The following is a 22146-nucleotide window of genomic DNA, read 5'->3' as shown; positions in this document are numbered from 1 at the left end:
TAGCCAATACAAAAACGCATTGAATAACAAACTCACTACATGGAACAACAGAGTTCTCCCCAAGAAATTTAAAACGAGTTTGTTCGGAAGTGTTTGTCCTATATCTGAGAGATAAGTAAGATCAGGAAACATTTGTAAAAAAATATTTAAAATGTATTCAAACTCTTATTTTTGGCATTATACAGTCTCCATATATACTTCCGTTCATTTTGTCAACTGGTACCGGGGGACCTTCAGACGAGTCCTGAGGCCATCCTAAAGCAAAATGTGAGAGTCTCACCTTTGCATTGAGGGGTCATAATAGTTTGTACAGTAGGTCAAACCCTTTAGACACTACAGAGGACTTTGTGAGAAGACTGATCATGGTTTGACAAACACCGCTCTAGCTCTGTCACAGATGCAGTGGACTGAGACTCATCCAAAAAAAAAGATGTCTGTAGCTTAAATTGACTGATTATTATGAGGATTATATTTCTACTGGGGTGCGGACATTGACCTTAGGGGGTTAATAAACTCCGAAACCACACTGCTTTCAACATACTTGTATTCCTCATTTACTCAAGTGTTTCCTTTATTGTGGCAGTCACCTGTACATAGGACATAAGCAACATGGGAATGATTCATAAATGCAGTCTATGCATTGTAAACATAGTATACAGTACAGGCATCATAGGTGGACAAGGGCATTACAGTAAGACCATAGCCAAAAAACTAACATAACCATGGATACAGTAATCACAATGGCTTACAGTTCAGTGGACTGTTTCCTTGGTGGCGGCTCCTGCCCGGCTGGAGGGACATTGAAGGCTACGTACGGACACCAATTAGTGTTCAGACACACCAGTCTCTCAAGCGAGGCTGAGTTGACTATATCAAAGCCTGTCTGGCCTCCAAATGTGCTGGGCTTCCAGTACTCAGGGGAACAGATGGGGTTACCCAGAAGGCCTTTCAGGGAGAACGGAGCCCCCATCTCCACCATGCTCTCACCAAATATGGCGTTGGGGCGTGTCTTCTCCAGCATGAGGGCGGGGTAGAACTCCAGCGCATCGATGTCACCATAGAGCTCCTCCAGCTCCCTGGCCATCTCCTCCTCACCTGCAGGACAATATAAAATATCATTATTGTCCCAGAAGGGCACTTCGGTTGCAGCAAACTACACAGATAGGTCACATTTAAAGTAAATGAATACAAGTACAATACAGAAGAGTAAAAGAGTTCATTAGAAACACATGATCAAGTTAAAGACTGGTTTGAGATGAGGACAACAAAGAGTGCAGTTGTCTTCTTAAGAGGCTAACCCATGTCAGGATGATGCTGTACGCTGAATGACAGCTGCTCTGAGAGAACGTTGCTATTTTACATATTTTCAATTTGCATGAGGGCAATTACACGGTGACAGAGTGATGCTGAGACTCTGATTTGTTACTTTAAAATGTATGCCAAGCTAAACTAATCGTTGCAAAGTTAAACAAGCCATAAAACTCAATGCACAAGGATGTCTTAATTTCCACTGAACATTTTATAAAAACACATTTACTTGCAGAACAGTGCAGATACAAAGTTTGGTAACAGAATGAGTTCATCCTTGTGCATTGAGTTCTATGGCTTGTTTAACTTTGCAACGATTAGTTTAGCTTGGCATACATTTTAAAGTAACAAATCAGAGTCTCAGCATCACTCTGTCACCGTGTAATTGCCCATGGGCATATATAGGAATGTGGTCATAATTTTTTTTAATTTTTTTTAAAATGTGATGGTGTAACAGACGTTCAGCTGCTTGCATAGAGAGTACCTCATTCTATAGAAGCCTTTTGTGGTGCCGGCATTTCTAAACTCTAAAATACATGTGGTCTTACCAGTGAAGTCAGAGAAAGATGTGTAGGGCTTCAGGTTGAACCTCTTCCTGTACTCGTTGAAGGGTTGGAGACGCAGAGTCCTGGACTCTTCAATAACCCCCTCGGCCACCTTGGTCACCACTGGGTGGATGTTTCGACCTCCTCCTATCTGAGAAACAGGATTAAAATCAGCCAGACCGCATACACATTGTAGGCAATGGTGTACACTACACTAAGGGCTCGATTCAACCTGCTTCGTGGAAATTCAGCTTTACACTGTGATTGTAATTTAAAAAGGCAATAATCCCGCTTTATCGGAGACTGCATTCCGGTAAATGCTCCTTATGTCGGCTCAATCAGAAATGACCTTTACGCTTCTATCGCGGAATCTGTAACGATTCAGCTTTCCTGATTGAATAGAGCCCTACATCTGAAAGGATCAAACAGGCATCTCCTGTATAAATATAGGATGCATGGGAACTACATGAAAAAAAGTCATTCAAATAAATGAATGACCCACCTATGAAGGGCCCGAAATGTGTTACTCCATATACACATAGGCACCTACTACCATACCACGTTCAAAGGCACTTGAATCTTTTGTCTTGCCTATTCACCCTCAATGGCACACAAACACAGATATCATGTTTCTACTCTCTAATACTGCATAGATAGCTGCTGCTCTGCTGACAGATTGATATCAATAAGCCACAGAGAAAAAACATTATCAGACAGATAGCATCTTGGTTAAGCCTCCTGTCATGTCTATCATAGCTTCTAATCAACAGAAAACCGCTCTGTAGTTGATTCTGTAGATGCCGAATGCAGAGCACTAACAAGTTTGCAGGGCTGTGGTAACAGTTACAACATGTGCTATTTTACTGCACACGGTTATGGACTTCACACCAAATAGTGTCAAATTTACCATCAGGCTACTCAATCTTACCTTGTTATTTGCCCTGTCCCAACCTCCCTTTCTCCTACCTCCATCTCTCTTACACAACATCTGCCTTGCTCAAAAGAAGAAGTACCAGAACACACAAATCAGGCCAATGTGTCCATTTGAATTCAAGTCACTCACCAGGTGACGTGGAGAGGATCTGTGTCTGCACCACGTACTCTCACTACTGGTGTCCCCCAGGGCTTGGTTCTAGGCCCTCTTCTTACTAAACACCAAGTCACTCGGCTGCGTTATATCCTCACATGGTCTCTCTTATCATGGCTATGCGGATGACACTCAACTGCTTTTCTCCTTTCCCCCCTTCTGACACCCAGGTGGCGACACGCATCTCTGCGTGCCTGGCAGATACCTCAGCTTGGATGACGGCTTACCAACTCAAGCTCAACCGCTACAAGACGGAGCTACTCTTCCTCTCGGGAAAGGCCTGTCCGCTCCAAGACCTCTCCATCCCGGTTGACAACTCCATGGTGTCCCCTACCAGTGTGTAAACTACCTTGGCATGACCCTTGACAACCCCCTGTTGTTCGCTGCAAATATCAAAGCAGTGACTCGCTCCTGCAGGTTCATGCTCTACAACATCCATAGAGTTCTCCCATGTCACCCCGCTCCTCCACACACTCCACTGGCTCACATCCACTACAAGACCATGGTACTTACCTACGGAGCAGCAAGAGGAACTGACCCTCCCTACATTCAGGCTCTGTTTAATCCCTACACCCCAACCCGAGTTCTCCGTTCTGCCAACTCTGGTCTCTTGGCCCTCCCACCCCTACAGGAGGGCAGCTCCCACTCAGCCCAGTCCAAGTACTTCTCTGTCCTGGCACCCCAATGGTGGAACCAGCTTCCTTCCCTCTGAAGCTAGGACACCAGAGTCCCTTGCCCATCTTCTGAAAACATCTGAAACCCTACATCTTCAAAGAGTATCTTAAATAATCCCACAGCAACCCCAAAAAAAGACTTTTGTGAACTAACACTCACACTTGACTCTTTTCCCCCCTTTACTAGCTCTGACTTTGCTGATAGCTACTTTATTGAGGAAAATGTACTTACTATGACTGAGATATGTGGTTGTCCCACCTAGCTATCTTAAGATTGTCTGCAAAAATTACAAAAAAACTAAGATTTTAAATTCAGGAAGTGATTTCAAATAAATAGCTTCTCCTTGTCAGTTTATTGAGAACTCTTAGAAAATAAGTGCCATATTATCATTGACCCCAACCGACTTATGTATGGTATGACAACATTATCGAGACCAGGGTTTATCATTACACCACTTCTTATGAAATCCCGTAGTCACCACACAGCCCATACCTGTCCAGCATACTGGCGTGAGAAAGCGTCCACCAGTTTCTCCACCCCGTAGTGTGTGACGATGGAGGTGTTGAAGATGAACTGGGAGTAGGACACCACGTCTCCGTCTATGTGGAAGCTGTCTGGCATCAGGGGGTGCCAGTGGTACAGCTGGTTGAACTCCACAGCGATGCGGTTCCTGTACTGGAACGTGGACTTGAAGAGCAGGACTGGGTCAAACTTCAGATCCAACAGGTAGCCACTCAGGTGCTGCACGTACTCCTCAATCACTATCCGGATGGTCTCACCTGGAATATAAACTAAATATGGATCTACACCCAAGAAAATACATTTTGGGGAGAATCTACTAGAGAAGTGTGTTGATTCTTATTCCCCCCAACTATTCACACAACCAAGCAGGGACAGCTCTAGTCTTTTGGGGGTCCTAAGCGAGATTTGGTTGGGGACCTCCTGAAGGTCAGGGGCCCTGGACACTTGTCCTGCGTGACCGGTCGGTATTCGGCCATGAGTACTACAAGTTTAGATAGCTGGGAATAATAACGTACCAATCTAAAAACTGTTAGCTGACATGGCTAATTGAGTGACTGTCAATGACTGACAGAACAAGAGTAAAATTGCTGATGCACAACCAAATTTCGAACTTGCACCTACTATTCTAATTCGCAACAGTAAGTTGAGACCCCGCTAGGGGGCCCTAAGCAAACATTTCCTAGAAATGTATATTCTGCCTAAAGCACTTGAGTGTCTAAAACGGGCAATCTCTGGTGGTATGAAAGGCTAGAGAGACATCCCTATCCAGTCAAGTATGTACTTACCTATTACGATGAGCCTGGCGGTCTGGAAGAGCTGCTCGTCCCCCCAGGTGGGGTGCTCGGCCTTCAGGATGTCACAGACGCGGTTGTGTTCTCTCAGCCACAGGGTGGCGTACATGGTGAGGCCTGGCAACAGCCCAAACACCTCCTGCCCGATGGCCATACGCTGCCCCACGGGAGTGCCTTGAGGGTATCTCATATTCACCGGTGCCTCGGCCACCGTAGGAGGGTACACCTCACCTTTAACCACCTGGAAGAGAAGATAGTATTAGCCCTCAAGAGCTTTACTGATCCTTTAGCACAATGTAGTAACTTGTGAGCATGCTTAAGGAATTGGTGTGCATAATGGAAAAAATTCAGTTATGTGGTGTCCCCTTTGGGTTTTTGTGGAAAAGCGATGTCAAAAGGTTTCAAGCGAGTCACTGTCAGGACTGACCCTCCCGAGTTAGGTTTGGCAACCTGCCAAACCAAATCAATGAACATGTCTTGCCAGAGCCCAGTCTTAAGCAGTGGAAAAATGACCCCAACATTTTGGAAACACTACTGTAAATAATGACTATCTGAACCCATACAGTGCCTTCTGAAAGTATTCAGAACACTTGACTTATTCCATATTTTGTTACGTTACAGCCTTATTCTAAAATGGATTACATTAATAAAAACTCCTCAATCTTCACACAATACCCCATAATGACAAAGCGAAAATAGGTTTAGAAATGTTTGCAATTGTATTAAAAATATCTTATTTACATAAGTATTCAGACCCTTTGCTATGAGACTCGAAATTGAGCTCAGGTACATTGTTTCCAGTGATCATCCTTGAGATGGTTCTGTAACTTGGAGTCCACCTGTGGTAAATTCTACTGATTGGACATGATTTGGAAAGGCACACACCTGTCTATATAAGCTCCCACAACAGTGCATGTCAAAGCAAAAACCAAGCCAGGAGGTCGTAGGAATTGTCTGTAGAGTTCCGAGACAGGATTTTACAGAGACAGGATTTTACCGAGGCAGAGATCTGGGGAAGGGTACCAAAACATTTCTGCAGCATTGAAGGACCCCAAGAACACAGGGGACTCCTCTATTCTTAAATGGAAGAAGTTTGGAACCACCAAGACTCTTCCTAGAGCTGGCCGCCCGGCCAAACTGAGCAATCAGGGGAGAAGGGTCTTGGTCAGGGAGGTGACCAAGAACCTAATGGTCACTCTGACAGAACTCCTCTATAGTAGAGTTGCCAGGCAGAAGAGACTCCTCAGAAAAAGGCACATGACAGTCCGCTTGGGAGTTTGCCAAAAGGCACCTGAAGACTACCAGACCATGAGAAACAAGTTTCTCTTGTCTGATGAAACCAAGATTGAACTTGGCCTGACTGCCAAGCGTCACATCTGGAGGAAACCTGGCACCATCCCTACGGTGAAGCGTGGTGGCAGCAGCATCATGCTGTAGGGATGTTTTTCAGCGGCAGGGACTGTGATACTAGTCAGGATCGAGGAAAAGATGAATGGAGAAATGTACAGAGAGATCCTTGAAGAAAACCTGCTCCAGAGCACTCAGGACCGCAGACTGGGGCGAAGGTTCACCTTCCAACAGAACAACAACCCATGGCACACAGCCAAGACAACGCAGGAGTGGCTTCAGGACAAGTCTCTGAATGTCTTTGAGTGGCCCAGCCAGAGGTCGGACTTGAACCAGATCAATCATCACTGGAACGACCTGAAAATAGGTTTGCAGCAACGCTTCCCATCCAACCTGGCAGAGCTTGAGAGGATCTGCAGAGAAGAATGGAAGAAACTCCCCAAATACAGGCGTGCCAAGCTTGTAGCGTCATACCTAAGAAGACTCGAGGCTGTAATTGCTGCCAAAGGTGCTTCAACAAAGTACTTATTTAAGGGTCTGAATAGTTATGTAAATGTAATATTTCTGATTTTTATTCTTTAAAAAAAACTTTTTGCAAACATTTGTAAAAAAAAAAACTTTTTGATTTGTCATTATTTGGTATTGTGTGTAGAGTGATGAGGGAAAAAAACTATTTAAATCAATTTTAGAATAAAGCTGGAAAAAGTCAAGAGTATCTGAATACTTTAAGGCACTGTAAATAACCAACAGTTGCTCAGTAATCTCATCCTGAGTTTCACAAACATACCACTGCCAAAAGAGACAATCAATGGCGTTCTTACAACACAACCTCTCCCTGATTCTGAACCAACACCTTTGCCAAAAACAGATACCATTCCCTAACATCCTTCTTTGGAGTCGAATTCAGCTTATTCAACAGATAAAGAAAATGGGCCTCATGGGTGTACTTCTTTATCCTGACACGAATCAGGATTTTTGGTCACTCAAATGATACACTAGCTGGCACCTGGTCGCTGAACAATGGCTATGCGGTTACCTGCTACCTCTGTGCAGTGGTGGGAGAAGCACCCAATTGTCATACTTGAGTAAAAGTAAACATACTTTCAGACTTACTTACTTTGCTGACTTTCACATTTACCTTAATAGAAAATGACTAAAGTATCTGGTTTTATATATACTTAAGTATTAAAAGTAAATGTAATTACAAAAATATACTTAAGTATAAATCATTTCCCATTCCTTACATTAAGCAAACCTGAGGGCACAATCTTCTGTTTATTTTAAGTTATGGATAGTCAGAGGCACTCTACCAACACTCAGACTTAATTTACAAACTAAGCATTTGTGTTTAGTGAGTCCACCATATCAGCAGCCTGGATGTAACAGAGTAAACGTAAATCCGTGACACCAAAATTAGTATGATATGTTACATTTGGTATGGTTACATATGACAGATGGTTACTTAAGGCAATGTGAACGTCTAGCAAACCAACGTTTGCGAGTTCGAATCTCAGACAACTTTTGCATTTTTGCAACTTTCAACTACTCTGCAATTACTTAGCATGTTAGCTATCCCTTCCCCTAACCCTTTAAACTAACTCCTAAACCTTAACACTAACCCCTACACTAGCTAATTTGTAACATACTGTACATTTAGAAAATTGGTAACATAATACGAATGGTAATTTGTAACCTATCATACGAAATGGGTGATAGACATTCATGATTTGGAAATGTGAAGTTCACATTTCGACTCACGGGTGTTTGGCTTGCTTGTATGACATCATAGCAGTATCTTTTATAATCCTCAACTTCAAATTTTTCAAAATACATTGAGTCCTCAATTTACAGCACTTCCCTCCCTCAGAGAACAAAAAAACATGCAAAAGCTGCCCAATTAGCGGGAGGGAATGAGGCAAATTCTTGTCGCACGAGGTGCTCAAGTTCAGAATGGCAGTCAGTCAAAATCCATACAGAGCTGTGAAGCGCAGTGCCAGACCTCTGACGTCATACAGCCACTGCGTTCCAATGTAGGTGTTAATCGGTGCCCAAATCTGCCATTTTAAACCTGTATATAGAAGAGCAAATCCGTTTTGAGATTTTTCTTTAAATGCAATTTATGTTGGTTCCACCTTCTTTTGATATATTTAACCACATTAGTATGAAATAGGTTGGAAAGGGTTAAAAGTGTAAAGAGTTGAAAGCACATGTACCTCAGAGAGGAACACAGAGTGGTACCGTGTCTACAGTAACATTCCAGTGGAGACTTGTTGTTAAAGTAATTTAAATGTTGAAAGATAATGATGAAATAATTCCACTCTGAAACCTTATAACTGTATGAAATTGATTAGAATCATACATTTATTATCTGATGGGTTTGTTTAGGTTTAGTCAATAAAAGTATATATCTGTACAATATATCTTTATAATATCTTAAACACATATAGCTGTACAATAGATCTTTATAGTATCTTAAACACAGAATGTCTGAGCAAAATTCGGTGCCGACCTTAGCTAGGGGCCACAGAGATTTGGGAGAGGGCAGGGAGTGCTTGTCACGGTCTCTCTAACCTTTGTCGGCTGGGTATTGATACAGTATGTGCGTAGGACACCTTCTGTTTGTGTGTGAATGTAAGTGCGTAAGGAGCCAGTATAAAATGAATGGTTTTGTACAACGGACTAGCGCTCTCGTAAATAAACATTTTTGACTATCATAGCTGGGCCTCCGTCTGTTTCATTCAACCAGAATCTTACAAATTCTGGGTTGCAGACCGAGTAGTTTAATTGAAGTGGTTTATGAACATTGAGAACATAATTCTCGTAACACTTGTATGTGCTTTCGCAGAGCTGGAGTGGAGTTACGCATTACTCCACATACCTGATATTTCATCTTTCCGTCTTTAAGAAGCCGGAGGTTCAGTTGACGCACCAGATTATCTCCGTAGACATTGCCGGCATCCACCTGGTTAGAGATGAATAACATGAGATTAACATGAAATATGAGATTAAAAAAGAGATTCACATTCGTGAGACAGGATGCATGCAAGAGACATAGATGAATATGACTCCCATGTATCTCGCAGAGCGTGCAAGACTTGGTTCCAGCAAGGAACAAGATTATATTGCGGCTGTTTGAATAGTATGGAGGGGGGAACAAAGTATGGAAATGTATTGACTCACTACTGTAAATCGCTCTGGATATGAGCATCTGCTAAAATGACTGAAAAGGTAAAGGAAAAGGTGCTCTAAAGATTGGAGTTGTCCACCTCTCCCTAACACCTAAATACATCACTTACTGGTCATCCTCCCCTAAATATAATAGAATAAATACAATGATTCTATCAAATTGAATAATATAATATACAGTGCAGTCGGAAAGTATTCAGACGCCTTGAACTTTTTCACATTGTGTTACGTTACAGCCTTATTATAAAATGGATTAAAAAATATATAAATTCTTAATCTACACACAATATCACAATTACATAAGTATTCAGACCCTTTACTCAGTACTTTGTTGAAGCCCCTTTGGCAGCGATTGCAGCCTCAAGTCTTCTTGGTTATGACGCTACAAGCTTGGCACACTTGTATTTGTGGAATTTATCCTACTCTTCTCTGCAGATACTTTCAAACTCTGTCCGGATGGATGGGGAGCGCCGCTGCACAGCTATTTAAGTCCGAGCTCTGGCTGGCCCACTCAAGGACATTCAGATAATTGCCCTGAAGTCACTCCCTGTGTTGTCTTGGCTGTGTGCCATGGGTCATTGTCCTGTTGGAAGGTGAACCTTCGCCCCAGTCTGAGGTCCTGAGTGCTCTGGAGCAGGTTTTCATCAAGGATCTCTCTGCACTTTGCTCCGTTCATCTTTCGCTCAATCCTGACTAGTCTCCCAGTCCCTGCTGCTGAAAAACATTGCCACAGCATGATGCTGCCACCACGCTTCACCGTAGGGATGGTGCCAGGTTTCCTCCAGTTGTGACGCTTGGCACACAGGCCAAGTTCAATCTTGGTTTCGTCAGACCAGATAATCTTGTTTCTCATGGTCTGAGAGTCCTTTAGGTGCCTTTTGGCAAACTCCAAGCAGGCTGTTATATGCCTTTTAATGAGGAGTGGCTTCCGTCTGGCCACTCTACCATAAATGCGTGACTGGTGGAGTGCTGCAGAGATGGTTGTCCTGGAAGGTTCTCTCATCTCCACAGAAGAACTCTGGAGCTCTGTGAGAGTGACCATTGGGTTCTTGGTCACCTCCCTGACCAAGGCCCTTCTCCCCCGATTACTCAGTTTGGCCAGCTCTAGGCAGCGTCTTGGTGGTTCCAAACTTCTTCCATTTAAGAATGATGGAGGCCACTGGGACCTTCAATGCTGCAAAAAACATATGTGGTAACCTTCCCCAGGTCTGTGCCTCGACACAATCCTGTCTTGGGGGCTCTACGGACAAACCTTCGACCTCATGGCTTGATTTTTGCACTGACATGTACTGTCAACTGTGGGAATTTGTATAGACAGGTGTGTGCCTTTCCAAGTCCAATCAATTGAATTTACCACAGGTGGACTCCAATCAAGTTGTAAAAACATCTAACGGATGATCAATGGAAACAGGATGCACCTAAGCTCAATTTTGAGTCTTATAGCAAAGGTTCTGAATACTTATGTAAATAAGGTGTTGGAATCAGCTAAACTTTGAACATTGAGATATTAAATAAATGATAGAGACGTAGCCATGAATAGAAAGAATCTGTAGCAACCCAGAAGGCTATGGAATGTGTTTGATGGAGGAGAGGAGAGCGATGTGTTGATATAGGGAAGACAGATGGATATCTGTGGATTAGGTGAAGGAGGGGTTGAGGTCAGGAGGTGAGGTCAGTTCCCCTTAAGGGACTAATCAGAGTTTGTCATCCTGTTACCCTCTTTATTAGTTTCCTGTGGAGCCATAAACTGTAAGGATGAGTGTCTTAACTTCTTTGGGGTAGGGGGCAGTATTTTCATATCCGGATGAAAAGCATGCCCAGAGTAAACAGCCTGCTACAAAGCCATAAAAGCTAGAATATGCATATTATTAGTAGATTTGGATAGAAAACACTCTGAAGTTTCTAAAACTGTTTAATGATGTCTGTGAGTATAACAGAACTCATCAGGCAGGCAAAAAAACTGAGAAAAAATCCAACCAGGAAGTGAGAAATCTGAGGTTGGTCGATTTTCAACTCAGCTCCTATTGAAGATACAGTGCGATATTGGTAATGTTGCACTTCCTAAGGCTTCCACTAGATGTCAACAGTCGTTAGAACCTTGTCGGATTCCTCTACTGTTTAGTGGGGCCGAAGGAGAGAGGAATGAGTCAGGTCTGCCATGACTTGAACATGCTCTGACCATGCGCGTTCACGTGAGAGCGAGCTCTGTTCCATCACAATTCTGAAGACACAGGAATACTCCGGTTGGAACATTATTGAAGAATTATGTTAAAAACATCCTAAAGATTGATTCAATACTTCGTTTGTCATGTTTTTTACGGACTGTAATATAACTTTTTTTAAACTTTTCATCAGTACTTTCCGCTGGACGTGCCCGTGCGTCGTGAGTTTGGAAAGTGTACTGAACGCTAGAACAACAAGGAGGAATTTGGACATAAATGATGAACATTATCAAACAAAACAAAAATTTATTGTGGAACTGGGATTCCTGGGAGTGCATTCTGAGGAAGATCAAAGGTAAGTGAATGTTTATATTCTGTTGACTGCATAATATGTCGGCTATATTTGTGTCTTGATTGGGCTCTGAGCACCGACTCAGATTATTGCATGGTGTGCTTTTTCCGTAAAGTTTTTTTGAAATCTGACACAGCGGTTGCATTAAGGAGAAGTGCATCTAGAATTCCATGCATAACAGGTTTATCTTTTAGCAATGTTTATTATGACTATTCCTGTAAATTGATGTGGCTCTCTACAAAATCAAAGGATGTTTTGTGACTTCTGAACATAAGGCGCCAATGTAAACTCAGATTTTTGGATATAAAATATGAACTTTACCGAACAAAACATACATGTATTGTGTAACATGAAGTCCTATGAGTGTCATCTGATGAAGATCATCAAAGGTTAGTGATTAATTTTATCTATATTTCTGCTTTTTGTGAATCCTCTCTTTGGCTGGAAAAATGTCTGTGTTATTCTGTGAATAGGCACTCACCTAACATAATCGTTTGGTTTGCTTTTGTCATAAAGCTTTTTTGAAATCGGATACTGTGGCTGGATTTACAACAAGTGTATCTTTAAAATGGTGTAAAATACATGTATGTTTGAGGAATTTTAATTATGGGATTTCTGTTGTTTTGAATTTGGCGCCCTGCACTTTCACTGGCTGTTGAAGAGGTGGGACGCTAACGTCTCACATACCCTAGAGAGGTTAAGTAGGATGTATATAACTGTGATGGAAAGAAATGTTTTGCTGTCTGATTACAGCTGTACAGAACCGTTGGGAATGATTAAACTTGGTTAAAGCTTCTCTAGTGTCTGAGTTATTTACTCTGAAAAATTAAAACCTAACAAAGGTATTTCAGTTTTTGTTTTTTATAAATGTGCTACTTTTTCTAAAAACCTATTTTGGCTTCATCATTACGGGGTATTGTGTGTAGATTGATGAGAATAATTTATGTAATCATTTTTAGAATAAGGAAGTAACAAAACGTGGAAAAGTTCAAGGGGTCTGAATACTTTTCGAATGCACTGTATAACATACTGTACTGTACAGTACAGGGAGTACCAAGTAACTCACCCCATGCCCCAGAGCGCTGGTAAAGCCCAAGCCCATGCTGTTTCGGGTCTTGAAGAACTGATGGGTGAAGTGCTGAGCGAAGAAAGCAAACATTAGGTTGGTTCCCTTTGGATCCGGCCTGAATTGCCTCCTCAGAAGAAACTTCTCCACCACCAGCTTTGGGTCTGGAAGGACAGACTTCCCTGGAGAAAAGAGGAACGAAAGTATGTTAGCTATGCATATTGCAGTTGGGAAGATTTATTTCACTGGGTAACCTCCAGTAAAGTCTTTGTGGGATGCCTTTATCCTATTTTCTGATAGGAACTTTGGATGCACTCCATCTCACCTTTGGTACCCATAGGGGTGGGGCAGTCTTCAGGCACAGGGGGTAGGATACGGGTATAATAGGAAACATTGGAGTAGGACTCCCAGCTGAGGTATCCATACTTGGAGTTGAAGGTAGGAGGACTGGGAATAAGGTTGGATCTGACTTTGGGAGGGAGAAAACATAATTGTTTGACACATGGATCATTATAGCCCTAAAGCTTTACTGAAAATGCAATAGCAATGTTAGGAGGAAATACAACCCATGGGATTGGTGTGTGTGTGTGTGGTTGTACTATCCTTGTGGGGACCAAAAGTCCTCACAAGCAGTGGAGGCTCCTAAGAGGAGGAAGGGGAGGACCATCCTCCTCTGTGAATTTAAAAAATAAATAAATTGTGAAACATTTAAATTGATCCATTTTAGATAAAGCTACACTAAATATAATCACATCACCAAATAACTGATTAAATACACACTATTTTGCAAAGGTCTGCAGTAGCCTCAACAGTACTCTGTAGGGTAGCACCATTGTGTAGCCGGAGCTCAGTTAGCTTCTGTCCTCCTTTGGGTACATTGACTTCAATACAAAACCTTGGAGGCACATGATTTTCACGGCCTTCCATAAACTTACAGTAATTATGACAACTTCCGGAGAACATCCTCCAGAATATCAGAACTCTTGCCGCATGAACTGACATGTTGTCCACCCAATCAAAGGATCAGAGAATGAACCCAGTACTGAAAGCATAAGCTACAATGAGCTAGCACTGCAGTGGATAAAATGTGGTGAGTAGTTGACTCAAAGAGAGAGACAATAGTTGAACAGTTTTGAACAAATTAATTTCTTCCAAAAAGCAAGAGAGACAGAGATTGAAAGTAACAAAAATGACACTTACTTACCTAGAAAATGCTGCTAGCTAGTTTAGCATACTGAAACACCCTGCTCAAACAGAGGTACGCTATGTTAGCTAGCCGGCTATGACTTTCTAACACAACACTGGAACTCTTCCAAGTCAAGGTAAGCTTTTGGTATTATTAATTTATTGCCACTGGGACCCGCCGGTGTAAATGCTTACTGACTGTACACTGCAACATTACTGCATGATTGTAGCCGGTTTACTAACACGTTAGTTCTATTAGCTATACTGACTATGACTTTACTCATGCCAACGATGTAGACTGTGTGTAGCGGTTTGGCTTGGAAAAGTTTTCGCCTGGTCACATACAGCTGATGTGTTGCGCATTGAAGTCCACAAGCGAAGGGAAGAGGTGAGAGAAGGAGAGCACATAGGACGTGGCTGCCATGAAAGTGAACTGTGTTTACGAGTGATCAGGGGTGTACTCATTCGGCCAATTCTGTTAAAAAAACGGAAGCAAGCGGAATAAACATACCTGAATTTGTCCAATAGAAACTCTTGTTTGCAACTGTTGGACTAATGATTACACCCTGTATCAACTAGATGCAGGCAAGAGTGTGCAAGGTGGTGTTAAATGTCACTGTCTGTCCATATGTCACTGCCTGTCACACATTTGTCTGTGGACCTGTGTGCACCTACATTGTAAACTTTCATTCATAGGCTAGATTGTAGTAACCTCATGATGGGTACAGGGAGAATTTGAGTATCATGTAGTAGCCTAAACCCATCGCTGTTACATTGAACTGGGTTATTGGAATATGAATGAGAGTTATCTGATATGCTGTAATAGAAATAAGGCCATGCTCATGAAAAAAAATAACTTGGCCTCCCTCATCTTACACGGCACTGACCGCCACTGCTCACAAGGATAGTAAAACAAGCAAAATTCGGACAAGTGGGGACATGTCGCCAGTCCCCACAATGAAAAAGCTATTTTAAGCTTAGGGGTTAGGTTCAGGGTTAGAATTAGGGGTTGGGATTAAGGTTAGGGGTAAGGTTAAGGGTTAGATTTAGGGGTTGGGGAAAATAGGATTTCGAATGGGAATCAATTGTTAGGTCCCCACAAGGATAGCAAAACAAGCGTGTGTGTTTGTGTATTTTAGATGAAGAGATGTCACTTCTCTCATACTCATAATGTCAGAAAATAACTGTAACAACCCAGATGATAATCAGTTTTTAAAACTGCAACTCCAGCAGAGTTAAGACATTCTCAACTTTGAAGAAACTTCCAATTTCAGTGAGTTGAAGAAACTTTCAATTGAAGTTAAGAAACATTATCAACGTTCAGTTTAAGACCATGGCTCAATCCAAGGCACATTATAAAGCAGTACAATAGACGCCCCCTTTAAGGACAATTTCTTCGCTGTTCACGGAGATTGCACTCACGGTAAAAGCTACGAATGTCGGCTCAAGCAGAAACGACCTTTAAAAAGGGGCAATGCTGTCTAGTGCGCCGCACTATAACACACCATGGATTGAATCCCAAATACAACGAAGAAACGTTCAGTTAAAGAAACACGCAGAACAAAAAATATGATTTAATTAATTTGAAGTGTAGCTTGATTTGGAAAGCCTCAAGCAAACATTCGAGGGGTGAAAGTGTCAATGTGATGTAACTGAAAAGCAATTCACATTATAGTACATAATATCAATAAACTATACTTTAACTTTATGTCTTTCACATGCAAAGCAAAATAAACCTGGGGGCTCTATCATTATTATTTGACACACAAGTCTGGTTTTGCATTTTAGCCAGGGGTTGGAACAGGGTTATTTTCCAAAATGTTTTTAGTTTTGTTCCAGTGTTCCGACCAGCAAAATAAAAACATTTTATTTCTCAACATTAAATTACTTTGCCAATCTGTGTGGATATAGCAGCTTGCTATGGTGGCGGCAAGCTATAATAGTTCTGTAGGGCGCAAGATGCGACTGAAATTTGGTGGGTGGGGAGAGAGCAAGAGAGGGTGGAGGAAGAGGCTTGGCATCTTGTTATGATGACATGCATTATCAGAATTCAGCCTAAAGAGGAACGGCTTCTATGAAGGAACTTTGAACTTCTTTGAACTTCCGAAAGTTTGCTTAACTTTAGACCAGAGCTAGCTAGCTGACAACATCACTTTTAATACCTCGCCACGCCCCTCAGATTTTAAACCTTGTAAACACGCCTAAAACTGCAGTTCTAGCGAGTTAAACAGAAGAACTCAGAGAATGGTGATGACACCATGGGCCAATGTGTGTGATCCAAATATTTACATGCTGAGAACATAACAGAAACCCTGAAGCAAATGGACATAAGTTGTAAGCAAACTATCCAATAAGTGCATTGGTAGGGAAGAGAAACTCTTCTCTTAAAGTAACAGCATAAGAGTAGATATGAATATGTACAGTACAGGTCTGAGTAGTGATAATGGGATAAGGATGCAATTCTAGAAGCACTTTGGAGAGCATTTCTGCATTTTCAACTGTTACAAGAGCACAATGGATCCATGCATGCACTTCTATCATCATAGCATGTTTCACCTGGTTGCAAAACACTGTACATTTTATGGTACTAAGTTAGCGCTTCCACCACTTATACACAGCGCCCACTATAGCAACCATTTTGTGCCAGAATGCTCAGGGCTGCATTGAATGTCAGGCGACTAACCTGTGAGGACCATCCTCATGAGCCAGTCCCGCATGAAGGTCCTGTTGATGAGGTTCCACAGCCAGTGGAAGTGTGTGAGGATGTAGTGGACCACGTCAGGGCTCGGCTTCAGCTGCTGGTGGATCCTCGTCCAGAACTCAGCTAAAACACAGAGATAGAAGACAAACCTCACTGTAATTTTTTTTAAATAAATCTAGTAATTTCAACTAATCAGTATTAAGTAACTGGTTCCACAGCCTTTTTTAGATTACTCAACTTTTCAGTCAGTGTTACCTGAACTTAAAATGTTTAGTTGGCCCAAACTTAGCTCCAACTTGAGAAAAATTTGGCAAAAATGCAGTCAACTTAAAATGTGTTTGCTCAACTTGTCTCATATGTTCATTCAACTAGAAATTATTATTTGGGCAGCTTCATTTAAAAAAAAGGTTGTGGAACCAAACACACGGTGCTTTTTCTTTTCATCTTGTTACAAATCCTTCTGCACATGAGGAAAGGATAAACTAGAGAGGAAAATTGAAAATATAACTTGAATCAGAAGAATGTAGAAGCAAAACACTTAACTTACGGATAGTGCAATTCTGTCCATAGAAGCCGGTGCGAGTGCAGTCACATTCATAGCGGTCAATGCCAAACCTGACACACAAAGCCCAGTTCTGACAGGGGTAATAGCAACAGGGATTCACTGCAAATGAGAAAACATACACATGTCAATTAAAGTATAGTTTAGGCACTGAGCTTTTCCTGACCATGTGACCTTACCAGGAATAACAGAGTTTTTCCTAGTGGTGCACATACTTTTTCCTGATCAGATTGCCAAGACACAATAGATGGTGTCCATTTGTCCAATGTCTCTCTAGCTTGGGTTCCAGCCTGAAAACTGTGCTTACAGCATCAGCAGAACAATAATCTCAGGCTGGAACTTGATGTGTTTCCCTACTCCCTTTTGTTTGATGAGGTAGAGAAGATATTTATTACAGTAACTGCGTGACATCATCTGACGAGGATACTCACCGGAACCACAGCTTTAATTACCTCTGAGCATGGTATCTTAGTCAGGTACAAATCCAAATTTGAGATGTGTGCACAACCTAACCTACTATTGTCACACAAATCTCCCACTGGCAGCAATGCAAAATTGCATTTACAGTAGGTTAAATAATCTCAAATTAAGATTCAGCCTAGAATAAACTAGCAAACTAGGAAAGAAGAGGGTTAGGACTACTGGGAGTCTGACTGGGGTCAGAGGGCTGTGGTAACAGAAATGTCTGCTGCCATGAGACAAGCAAGATGCCAACTCTCACATCCTTGGCCCTGCCATCTCTATCATGTTACAGCTTCCTGTCCTTCCCTCACAGACAGACACACATCCATTGAGATGATCATAAATAGCATTTATCATTTTCAAAATGAAGAGTGGATGTATGAATGGCAGTAGTTCCGCAAACCCTTCCTAATTGAGCAGGATTCTTCAGTCATGTCATTTAGATAACTGGAGTCTTTCAGTCAAAAGGAAACTCTGTCTTCATGATAGGAGACAAAACCCTGTACTGTGCTAGTAGTCGACGCATTCAACTGACAGCAGTTATTGGGGTTTATATTTATAATATAACATTTGTATTAACACCATGGTGTGTCCCCCCTAACCTTTAAAATGACCAAATAATGGAAGTTAAAGATATGTACAATTAGGGCTGTCAATTTATTTGTACAAATAAATTGCATGATCCTTCCATGCAAATCGTCTTGCTTATTTCAAACTAGCTTCCTCCACTTGCAAATATGTTTACTTGTGTCATCTGTGTTTCCATACAAACAAATATGTCTGGATGCCTGTTCATTGTAGCTTCATATTAAATGTTGTATAAAGACACAATGTGCTCTTTAGAGATGTTTTGTATATTATTTTCAGCAGTTCTAAATAACTGTATACATCTCATATAATCTGGTTGATAGAATTTCAACATATTGATAGTAGATAATAATGAAACTATAGTTCAGGGATGGGCAACTTTGATGGGGTTGGGGACACAAAAAAAATCTACTCATGATGAGCCTCAGTGGCTAGCAGGTCTGTGTACCCATATCCATAAAGGATTCCCGAGCCTTTTGTCAGAGTCGGCAATTCCACCTGTTGCCCATCGCTGCAAGTTGCCCGCTCCTGCTATAGGTTTTAAAATATTAGACACCTACCAACATTTGTACTGACGTCTTTCACCTCCTCCCCGCGACATGTTGGTAACCTTTGCAGCAGGATACATGCCCAGACGCACACGACCAAACCTAAAATAATGTGAAGGTTTGGTGCCATTGGTAAAAAAAAAAATATATATATATATATATATATATATATACATTTAATTGTCAAAAACTCACCTCTCATTGTAAGATTTACTGCATAAGCACCTTCAGCGGGCGCGTCTTCCCAATACAGCAGTGCAAAAATAATATATGCTGCACTCATGAAGAAATACACATAACCAATACGATGCATTTCCTTCCAGGAAGTTGTTTAGATAACATCTAAAAATAAGTCCACACAGAATTGCATACGTGAAAGTTCATTTTGGTAGGGGCGAAACAAATGATAAGCAACTTCCCCATCTCCTGGTTCACTTCAATACAACACATGGGACTTCCTCTTCTTTGGGATTGGGTTTGCGGATCGCATCCAACTTTGAGGTGCTTACACCGCCACCTACTGTACTGGAGTGTGAGGCCAGTCACGGCCTACCTAAATTACTTTCCGGTAATACAGAATTGGGGAAAAGGAAAATTAGCCTGCCAACTATTAGCCCTCACAAAAAAACAACACCCCTCCATTCGCCCCATTTAATAACCCTTCTAATCCTTCTCAAGGCGAACGGTCTGGGAGGACAGAATCACATTGGATTTGATGCAGTTGCGCATATAAGGAAGAGGCAAAGGAAGAGCCTCCACTCCCTTCAAAAAGACAACGATAAGCAGAACAAGTGGAGATGTTTTGTATGGAGGTCTGAGAGTTTTGAATTTGTTCTTCAAAAAATGTAATTGGTAATTTGTTAAGTGAGGCGTATTTGATAGAATAGAAGTTACGTCATGTTTAGGTTACAAATGTACTGATATTAGTGGACGCAATTAGCCTCTGCAACTTTTGAGAAAATTATTTTATATCGGAGTTGTGTCTGCTGTGCACATGTGTATCTGCCCTCTGATTGGCTAGAATGTTCCCATCTGATCTTGCCTCCTCCCGCCTGCCAGCGAGAGTGTCCCTTCCTGTCAAAATCTATCCACGCGGGAATACAGCTATAAGCAGGGGCATCATGCACCCCAAAAATCTGAGTGGGAACAAAGTATTTAAGGATGGCTGGGGAGTGGAACGGAGGGGGCTAGGCCCCACATCGTTAAGATGGAGAATTTAGAATTTTTCAAACAGCTTTTTCCTGCACACTAGAGCTGTAGTCATTATGCCCAATTCTATGTAAAAAAGAGACACTCTTATTGGTGTCATTTAGTAGTGGTTTCTTTGGAGCATTTCGACCATGAAGGCCTGATTCACGCAGTCTCCTCTGAACAGTTGATGTTGAGATGTGTCTGTTACTTGAACTCTTTGAAGCATTTATTTGGGCTGCAATCTGAGGTGCTGTTAACTCTAATTAACTTATCCTCTACAGCAGAGGTAACTCTGGGTCTTCCTCTCCTGTGGCGGTCCTCATGGGACTTGGTCTTTTACCAAATAGGTCTATATTCTGTATACCATCCTAACTTATCACAAAACAACTGAATGGCTCAAACTCATTAAGGAAAGAATTTCCACAAATGAACTTTTAAGGCACACCTGTTAATTAAAATGCATTCCAGGTGACTACCTCATGAAGCTGGTTGAGAGAATGTCAAGAGTGTGCAAAGCTGTCTTCAAGGCAAAGGATGGCTACTATATATAAGGATGGCTAGAATATATACACTGCTCAAAAAAATAAAGGAAACACTAAAATAACACATCCTAGATCTGAATGAATGAAATATTCTTATTAAATACTTTTTTCTTTACATAGTTGAATGTGCTGACAACAAAATCACACAAAAATTATCAATGGAAATCAAATTTATCAACCCATGGAGGTCTGGATTTGGAGTCACACTCAAAATTAAAGTGGAAAACCACACTACAGGCTGATCCAACTTTGATGTAATGTCCTTAAAACAAGTCAAAGTGAGGCTCAGTAGTGTGTGTGGCCTCCACGTGCCTGTATGACCTCCCTACAACGCCTGGGCTTGCTCCTGATGAGGTGGCGGATGGTCTCCTGAGGGATCGCCTCCAGACCTGGACTAAAGCATCCGCCAACTCCTGGACAGTCTGTGGTGCAACGTGGCGTTGGTGGATGGAGCGAGACATGATGTCCCAGATGTGCTCAATTGGATTCAGGTCTGGGGAACGGGCGGGCCAGTCCATAGCATCAATGCCTTCCTCTTGCAGGAACTGCTGACATACTCCAGCCACATGAGGTCTAGCATTGTCTTGCATTAGGAGGAACCCAGGCTCAACCGCACCAGCATATGGTCTCACAAGGGGTCTGAGGATCTCATCTCGGTACCTAATGGCAGTCAGGCTACCTCTGGCGAGCACATGGAGGGCTGTGCGGCCCCCCAAAGAAATGCCACCCCACACCATGACTGACCCACCGTCAAACCGGTCATGCTGGAGGATGTTGCAGGCAGCAGAACGTTCTCCACGGCGTCTCCAGACTCTAACGTCTGTCACATGTGCTCAGTGTGAACTTGCTTTCATCTGTGAAGAGCACAGGGCGCCAGTGGCGAATTTGCCAATCTTGGTGTTCTCTGGCAAATGCCAAACGTCCTGCACGGTGTTTGGCTGTAAGCACAACCCCCACCTGTGGACGTCGGGCCCTCATTACCACCCTCATGGAGTCTGTTTCTGACCGTTTGAGCAGACACATGCACATTTGTGGCCTGTTGGAGGTCATTTGCAGGGCTCTGGCAGTGCTCCTCCTGCTCCTCCTTGCACAAAGGCGGAGGTAGTGGTCCTGCTGCTGGGTTGTTGCCCTCCTACGGCCTCCTCCACGTCTCCTACTGTACTGGCCTGTCTCCTGGTAGCGCCTCCATGCTCTGGACACTACACTGACAGACACAGCAAACCTTCTTGCCACAGCTCACATTGATGTGCCATCCTGGATGAGCTGCACTACCTGAGCCACTTGTGTGGGTTGTAGACTCCGTCTCATGCTACCACTAGAGTGAAA

The 22146-nt window shown here is 42.3% G+C and overlaps 1 protein-coding gene across 2 annotated transcripts; it reads right to left on the bottom strand.

Annotated features, from left to right (window-relative positions):
- Positions 1 to 553: 553 nt before the first annotated feature.
- LOC129826106 (prostaglandin G/H synthase 1-like) lies at positions 554 to 19568 on the bottom strand. Of its 2 annotated transcripts, XM_055886431.1 has the most exons (11): positions 19283 to 19568; positions 19100 to 19189; positions 17475 to 17591; positions 16910 to 17050; positions 13367 to 13510; positions 13042 to 13223; positions 9154 to 9237; positions 4923 to 5169; positions 4108 to 4394; positions 1857 to 2004; positions 554 to 1095 (listed from the first exon to the last, which is right to left on the bottom strand). In XM_055886431.1, the coding sequence occupies exons 1-11, from the start codon at positions 19398 to 19400 to the stop codon at positions 746 to 748; spliced, it is 1908 nt and encodes a 635-aa protein (XP_055742406.1). In that variant the 5' UTR covers positions 19401 to 19568; the 3' UTR covers positions 554 to 745. The 2 variants fall into 2 exon arrangements, with proteins under 2 accessions (XP_055742406.1, XP_055742407.1); XM_055886432.1 differs by lacking the exon at positions 19100 to 19189.
- Positions 19569 to 22146: the final 2578 nt, after the last annotated feature.

This window comes from Salvelinus fontinalis, chromosome 28, assembly GCF_029448725.1.
Source record: "Salvelinus fontinalis isolate EN_2023a chromosome 28, ASM2944872v1, whole genome shotgun sequence".
In the NCBI taxonomy this organism is placed as follows: domain Eukaryota; kingdom Metazoa; phylum Chordata; class Actinopteri; order Salmoniformes; family Salmonidae; genus Salvelinus; species Salvelinus fontinalis.
The sequence above is the reverse complement of the archived record's forward strand: the minus strand, read 5'-3'. Positions and strand labels throughout refer to the sequence as shown.